The following is a 7296-nucleotide window of genomic DNA, read 5'->3' as shown; positions in this document are numbered from 1 at the left end:
CATAACACTATTCACACATTTTATTCCATATGACACATAAGTCACGATCCACATTAGTATTAGAGATACTCTAAGTCTACCATAAATAAGCAATATGGCCATAATATTTCAAAATTTTAGTATTTTTGATTTTATTTTTTCATCAATCAAATGTTTTAACTGATTTTTTTTTTTTTTAGGATTAAGTGCAGTTGGCTGGAAATTTGTTTTTGGACATCAAAGTAAACTAGTTTACTTAATCTTTTCACTTCATTTATTTATTTAGATTACAGGTGAGAAAAATTTGAAAAAAAAAAATCGAACCAAACCAAATTATATTTGATTTTGATTCAATTATTTTGTTTTCAGTTCTCAATCTTTTATAATTTCGGTTTTCAGTCTTTAAATCAATTATTACAAAACACTATTTTCTGAGTAAAATCAAATCGATGTGTATCAAATAGAAGTGACCTGTTTAATTTGATTTCCGAACTTATTTTCGGTTTGAAGGAAAAACTTTCGGTTTTTACAGATTTCGGTTTTTATAGTTCAGTTCGGTTCAAAACCGAACCGCCTATTTGCACACTTCTCATTTAGATTGTCACCTGCTCTCTTTATTATATTCTCTCATTTTTGTTAATTTTATTTTCAAAAAGGTATTATAAAGAATTTTTTAGACATTGAAAGAAATAAAAAAAAAAGAGAACAAAATCGATGTTTATATTCAGATGTTAATTATTGGATTAAGATGACATACATTTCAAAAAGTATAATTTACGTGTGTTTGCTATGTAAATCAACTTGCCGTAAAGTAAATTGCTTTCAAATTATATAAAACAATAATATTTATAATATAAATTTAAAATGTATTTAGATAATATGATAAATTAATAACTTCATTGCATTTAACTAGGTAAGCTCAACTTTCTTAACCTTCTCTAGAGAAATTACTTATTGAAAGTTGAACGACGACCTATTTTTTTGGGAGTTGAATTGATAATCCAAACGAAATAAACTGAATCTATCCATTTTCGAGAAGTTTTACTTTGCTAATCTACTTACCTCTCACCACATAAGTAGTGTTATAATTGTTGTAAGAACTTTCTATAATTAAAGAGAGACATTTGAGAAGATGGGTTCGAATTCAAGAATTGAATTCTTGTTTTGTGGGATTAAGAAGTACAATTATTAAACCCGGTCCGATTTGGCAAATTAATTTGGAAACCGGTGAATCAAGTTCAAAATTGCGCCAGTTTTACTTTTAAATAATTTAAAAAAGAGAATCAATTGATCTATGGTTGAACCGGTCGACCTACACAGATCCAATTGACTTGATCAATTTTTTAATACTTTTTTATATTATAATTATTTTAAACTATAATTATTTAATTAATATATATTATTAATTTTTCATGACCCATTGATAAAATCAATAATTCATTCATTCGGTTATTTAACTGTCCAAACTGGTTTTGATAACATTGGTAAGAAGTCATGAAGTGGAAACCCTTTCCCTTTTAATTATGTCTCGTTCTTTTTCCTTTTTTACAGCTTTGAAGAGAGACAGTATTAGGTGAAAAAATTAATCATAATACATAGAAATGATACTCTCTTTGTTCCAAAATATTAGTCGTTTAAAATTTTTGCAATTAATTCTCCTAAATTGTAATAAAATCAAAAGTAATTTGACCAAATTATTATTTATCTCAAAACTAAGAGTTACTTGTAGAGGTAGTTATTGTGTTTAATGTAAATAAGAGTAACGTTGGAAAAATATTATTCATTACTTCTTAAAATACTCAAAAATATTTATATTTTAAAATAAAATAATCACCCAAAAATAACTTATGTTTCGGGACAGAGTGAGTAGTTAATTTGAGTGAAGCAAGACTGTCATTCTACGATAGAAAAGAAATTTTCAAACTTGGACTAAGGTAAAATCAATATTTTATCGTAATCTAATGTTAAAATTAGTAAAAATACTGATAATTACTTGACCAAGTACAAATATAAGGCCAGTAAATTAATTTTTGAAAATAGAAGTGCTAAATAGTATAATTCATTATAATAAAGTGACTACATAGTAATATATATATATATATATAATTAATGAAACTAAAAAGATTGGGAATGACAATTTTATCCGATTTGATGGGTACCTAATATGATCTGACCTGATTTTAGTTGGTTCGGATTGTGAATAAATAGATTTGGGACAGAATTCAAATAATATTTTTATCATCCATGTCAAGTTCAGATTAGATTTGGGTTAAAAAATTCGGGACACACTATCCATTACTCGTTTAATGAACATTCTAAAAATATTTAGAATAATCATTTTTTTTTACTGCAAATGAGGGATAAAATGAAAGAAACTAAACTGCTTGTCTAAACCAAAAGGCTTAAACTATAAATATACCCTCAATTATGCGTTTTATTGTGAAATCACCTTAAAATGACATTTGTATCTCGAGCACCTCCATTTATAAACTTAAATATATTAACACCCCATTTTAAAAATCAAACCATAAAAAGGATTAAAGTGACATTTAACGTAGGATCCACTACTTTACTTTGAGTTAACTTAACCCAAGGAAGCTAAAACTCACTGTTTTACTCCTTTTCCCTTGGCTCAAAACAAACGATTCATCTTCTACAATTGTATATCTAATTGTATAATTGTGTAATTATACATATACACCTTTTTATTATAATTAATGCTATAATTATATTTATAATTACATCATATATTTTATTAAGTCAAATAATAATTTATAATTTCCTTAATTACTTTTATTTTGGAAAATAAAAAATAAAAATATTTTTAATGTTAGACGGGTATTTAAACGGTTTTTAGGTATTTAAACGAATTATTTAATCGTGTTGGGAACAAAATTAGGTATTAAAAATAAATTTTTAAACTAGTTTAAAATGAATTTAAATATCTAATTTATAATCATGTTTGAATTCAAGTAGTGTATTGTAAACAGTTACCCTATCTATTGCCATTCATAGAAAAGATTTGTTGCTCTCCTCATGACTTGATTAAACAAATCGGTGAAAGCTCCTATAATTGCGAGAACTCAAATCAAATCCCCTAACTTCGCATGTTATCTTGTTAGCTTGTGATGATAATTAACTATCGGAGGAGTGTATGAAAATGGTTTTAGACTCAATATGAAACCTAGATTAAGACTTGTCTAACATGTCCCCATCAGGGTGGAAGCAGGCTATTTTAAGAGGGACTGTGGCCCCAAATAAAAAGAAAAATCAATTTGCAATATAAGAATTTTTTAATATATATAAATATATATATATATTAATTTTACCTCATCATTAAGTAAAATTATTTTTTGACCTCTTTAATTATTTGGGTTGGGTCACCTACTGAATTTATATAATCAAACTAATCCATAAATAAGGATTTTTTAAAAAATGTTATTTTATTATAAATAAAAAATACACTCGTTACAACTAAAAGATTAATTTGATACATCAACCTATACACCGAATGCATGTAAGTCTTTTCGACGAAGCATATATGGCCTCAAGTGATCCCAGAGTGAATAACAAAAGAATTATTGATTGCTCCACCATATAAATTGCAGATCATGAAGCAGAAAATGTCCAAGTGACGATATCACATCACTCAATTCATTCTGAATTGATAAAATTAGTGATTGAAAGAAGCAATGTCTTGTCTTCATCTTATATATATATCTACAAACACACAAATCCTTAACCAAAAGAATCAAAGGTTAGATCTTATCTCTCCCTTGCTGGAAACCATAAATGACTACAATGGCAGTTATGAACAGAAGTCTTATAAATATGATACTCTAAACAGAAAAGGGCCCTACACATTATAATTGTTCTTTTTCACTATTTCTCCTTCTCAACTAACATTCTAATTAAAGAGCAACTGACAGTAGCATATTTTTGCTGATTAAGGTGCTAATTTTCTTTTTTACAATGAGTACGTAGTACATTTTTTGTTTCTAAATTAATATGGCTGCGATTCGATTGGAACTCTTCGAAAATTAATTTACAATTCCCAGTAATAGTAATAATTATTAAAACTGTCGGCCCCGAATGGAAAGGTTATTGAAGAGGCATTTTGTTGTCGATGAAGCGAATCATGATGATGCTGCAGATGAAATTCAAGCAACATTGTTGTTATTCTTGTTGTTTTCATTATTGTTTTGCCATTGCCAAATCGAGGTTTTCGCCTCCACGATGCTCTTCTCTGTTACCCTTTCCTATCATCATAAGATATTCAGAAATATTTTTCCATTTTTGTAAATGAAATTAATTCTAATCTCTGTCTTTTGAGGATTGTAAATGAACTTTTTTGGAAAAACCAACTCAACTTTTGTCCAAAAGCTGCTGTCAGCGATAGAAATTCTAAATTGCAAAAACCTAATTAATATGTTTATATCAATATAGTTGAAATAGCCCTAATGCTTACCTGATTGCTTGGTAATAAACTAGACAGCGTTGGGAGAAACTTTGATGGCATTGATAAACTTGCAGAACCTTTAGGTGTACAAGAAGCAGTACTTCGACCCTTTAAAAGCACAGAAAATGCGATTATTTTGCATACAAAATGAATGAGCTCTGACACCATATTAAAAATTTAAACTTATTCTCGAAATCCAAGTTTTTTAGACAATACCTTTAGTCTATCTTTGTTAGGTAATTTGTGATCAGTGCAAAGAAAATTGCAGTCTCTCACATTGTTATTATTTGTTGGTGCAGAAGTTCCAAGACTTAAATCAAGATTGTGGCCATTCCCTGCATTATAAGTACTAATCAAATATAGAAAAATATAATTAAAAAAAAAAAAAAAGAGGATTTCCTGAATTAAAACAAGAAAATCATAATAATTCCATAATTATTACCTTCAGAACTTAAATCAAAAATAGGTTCTCCATCATAAACACTAGGCTCAAAATTGGTTACTGCTTCTCTTCCATTACATTTGATAGCTGCCATATCATAAGCCCTGAATTTATGCACAATGAAAATGAAATTTACACATTAGAATAAATCACAAAAAAATTATAAACATAAAAAAATAAAGATTATTAACTAATAATTCAAGGACCTTGCAGCTTCTGCTTCGCTGTCGAATAATCCGAGATAATTATACCTGGTAATTTATTTTTGGAATAAAATATCCATTTTAGACATATTTTTTTTTGTCAAGAATAAGATTCATCCTAAAATCTTTTTTTTTTTTTTTAATTTAAAAAAATAGTAAATGTCATTACTTTTTTCCATGGAATTGCCCCATTCTTGCTTCCCATCTACCACATTTGTGACGAGTTACACCTCTGTATCTGGAGCTGCCTCTGGCGAACCCTGTGCTTTGGCGACGAAGAATATGAATAAATTCTTCTTTGCTCAGGTTTTTCATCTGCATTTCAATGAATTAAAATTTGCCGTTAATATATGTATATGATATAATTGAATGGAAAAAATTATTAAAATTATCAAAATTTCATTTATTGAACAGATTGTTACCTGCTTAATATCTTCTTCATAGTCACTTAAATTAAAATTGATATCTGCATCAACTCCTCGGAACTTAATTGCAGCTCGATCATATGCTCTGAATTTATAAGATTTAAATTTAGTAAAATATACATATAATTAAAGCAAGAAGAAAAATTAAAAAAAGGGAAACAATCAAAATTCTTACCTTGCTGCAGAAAAAGCAGTGTCAAATCCACCTGTTGAAACAAAAAAAAAATTAATTAAAAATCACAATAAGCAAAAAATTAAAATCTTGCAGAAATTTAAATTTAATCATTCTTTAATTACCTAAATATACTTGCTTTCCACAATCCCTGCACACACACAAAAAGAAAAGAAAAGAAAAGAAAAGAAAGATAATTTAATCATATGTAAACCCTAAAAATCATTATAAACATGCATAAAAAAAGAAAAATTAATAAATATATCCCATTAGCAAAATACTAACCAAATATGAGACTCCCATCTTCCAGTTCTTCTGTAAAATGTAACTCCTCTATACTGAGAGCTTCTAGACCTTGGTCCTCTTCTGCTCTTTCTCATTTGCTGCTGTTTTTGCTGCACAATTCTCAGCTCTGCTTCTCCACTGGGCTCCATCTGCGACAATTTAAGCCACTGAGGCCTTACCATTGACAATCCAGGCTGCAAATCTAATTCCAACCCACTTTTCTCTGGAAAAAGCTGATGCGTAGTGAAATCAATTAGATTTTTATTATCATCTACTTTTTCCTTTTTCAAGATATCGAAAATGAATGCAGTGTAATTATTGGAAGAGTTCTCATCTTCTGGTACTGTGTTAATAATAATGGAGGAAGAGTTTGTAGAATCTTCCTCCATTTGAACAGTCTTATTGCTTGTCTCTGTTACTTCCATATTCTTGTTGTTCTTGCTAATATCACAAGAAGATGAGTCAGTAGAGATGATATCAAGATTGAGATCCAACATGGTATATTGAATTATCTTCTTGGTTTTAGTATATTTGACCTTTAAAAGCAAAACTAATAAGAAAAAGGAAAACCAATTTGTATACTGAAATCTTGTTCAAGAAAAAGAAATTCAAAGACAGTTTCTTGAGAGTAACGGATGGGATCAAGAAGTAGAGAGAGAGTGGGTTTCTTTTTAGGTGTAAGCAAGAAACCTTAGCTAAAGTACATTTGGGAGAGAAAAAAAGAAAGAGAAGAGGCTTATTTGAAGATGGTGAAAACGGCCGTTTGTCAGATTATATGAACAAATGGAGAGAGAGAGAGAGAGAGAGAGAGAGAGAGAGTTAAAGAAAGAAAGAAAGAAAAAGACCATGGTAATTTGTAAGAGAGAAGCAACGGGTTTAAAGGAGCAGAAAGGAGAGAAAGAAGATGATGACGTGTTAACTATTAAGTTTTGCGTTCTTACATTTGCCCATATGTTTTAGATGGTTAATTTAATTTTCATTTTTCACACTTGAGTCTTCAATTTTTTTCACACGTGTACAGATTTCCCTTTTTCTACTCGGCTAAGCTTAATGTTTACGAGTAGTATGGTTTCATGAACCGTCATAAATCCCCTAAATTATTCAAATTGATCCAAACTGAACTAAAATCGTAATTTTAAAAAAATTAGTGATTTTAATTTAGTTTGAAACTGTAAAAACTGAAAAGTTAGTTCGGGTTATAGTTTTGAGGTGAAAAATCCAAACCTTAAATTGAATATATATAATATAAGTCCATTTAAATTAGTAAATATATTTTTTGTTTTTGAAATCATTCAGCATTCAAAGTCCACTAATTTGATTAATTTAGATTC

General features: G+C 28.6%; 1 protein-coding gene across 2 annotated transcripts; it reads right to left on the bottom strand.

The window, feature by feature from the left end:
• Window positions 1-3717: 3717 nt before the first annotated feature.
• On the bottom strand, window positions 3718-6801 carry LOC105635241 (floral homeotic protein APETALA 2). Of its 2 annotated transcripts, XM_012218280.4 has the most exons (10): window positions 5966-6801; window positions 5806-5831; window positions 5684-5714; window positions 5506-5593; window positions 5253-5398; window positions 5087-5131; window positions 4881-4984; window positions 4655-4773; window positions 4448-4546; window positions 3718-4238 (listed from the first exon to the last, which is right to left on the bottom strand). In XM_012218280.4, the coding sequence occupies exons 1-10, from the start codon at window positions 6460-6462 to the stop codon at window positions 4140-4142; spliced, it is 1254 nt and encodes a 417-aa protein (XP_012073670.1). In that variant the 5' UTR covers window positions 6463-6801; the 3' UTR covers window positions 3718-4139. The 2 variants fall into 2 exon arrangements, with proteins under 2 accessions (XP_012073670.1, XP_012073677.1); XM_012218287.4 differs by lacking the exon at window positions 5087-5131.
• Window positions 6802-7296: the final 495 nt, after the last annotated feature.

The sequence above is a fragment of the Jatropha curcas genome, chromosome 6 (genome assembly GCF_041381405.1).
Source record: "Jatropha curcas cultivar XTBG-Jc1 chromosome 6, XTBG_Jcur_1.0, whole genome shotgun sequence".
NCBI lineage: Eukaryota > Viridiplantae > Streptophyta > Magnoliopsida > Malpighiales > Euphorbiaceae > Jatropha > Jatropha curcas.
The sequence above is the reverse complement of the archived record's forward strand: the minus strand, read 5'-3'. Positions and strand labels throughout refer to the sequence as shown.

Bases quoted from the DNA above. Each gene is read 5' to 3' on its own strand.
- LOC105635241 (XM_012218280.4), bottom strand. From the start codon at position 6,462: ATGTTGGATCTCAATCTTGATATCATCTCTACTGACTCATCTTCTTGT. The intron at 5,132-5,252 runs GTAATGACATTT...ATAAATTACCAG, and splicing joins GGGCAATTCCATGGAAAAAA to GTATAATTATCTCGGATTAT. The intron at 4,985-5,086 runs GTCCTTGAATTA...GCATAAATTCAG, and splicing joins AGCGAAGCAGAAGCTGCAAG to GGCTTATGATATGGCAGCTA.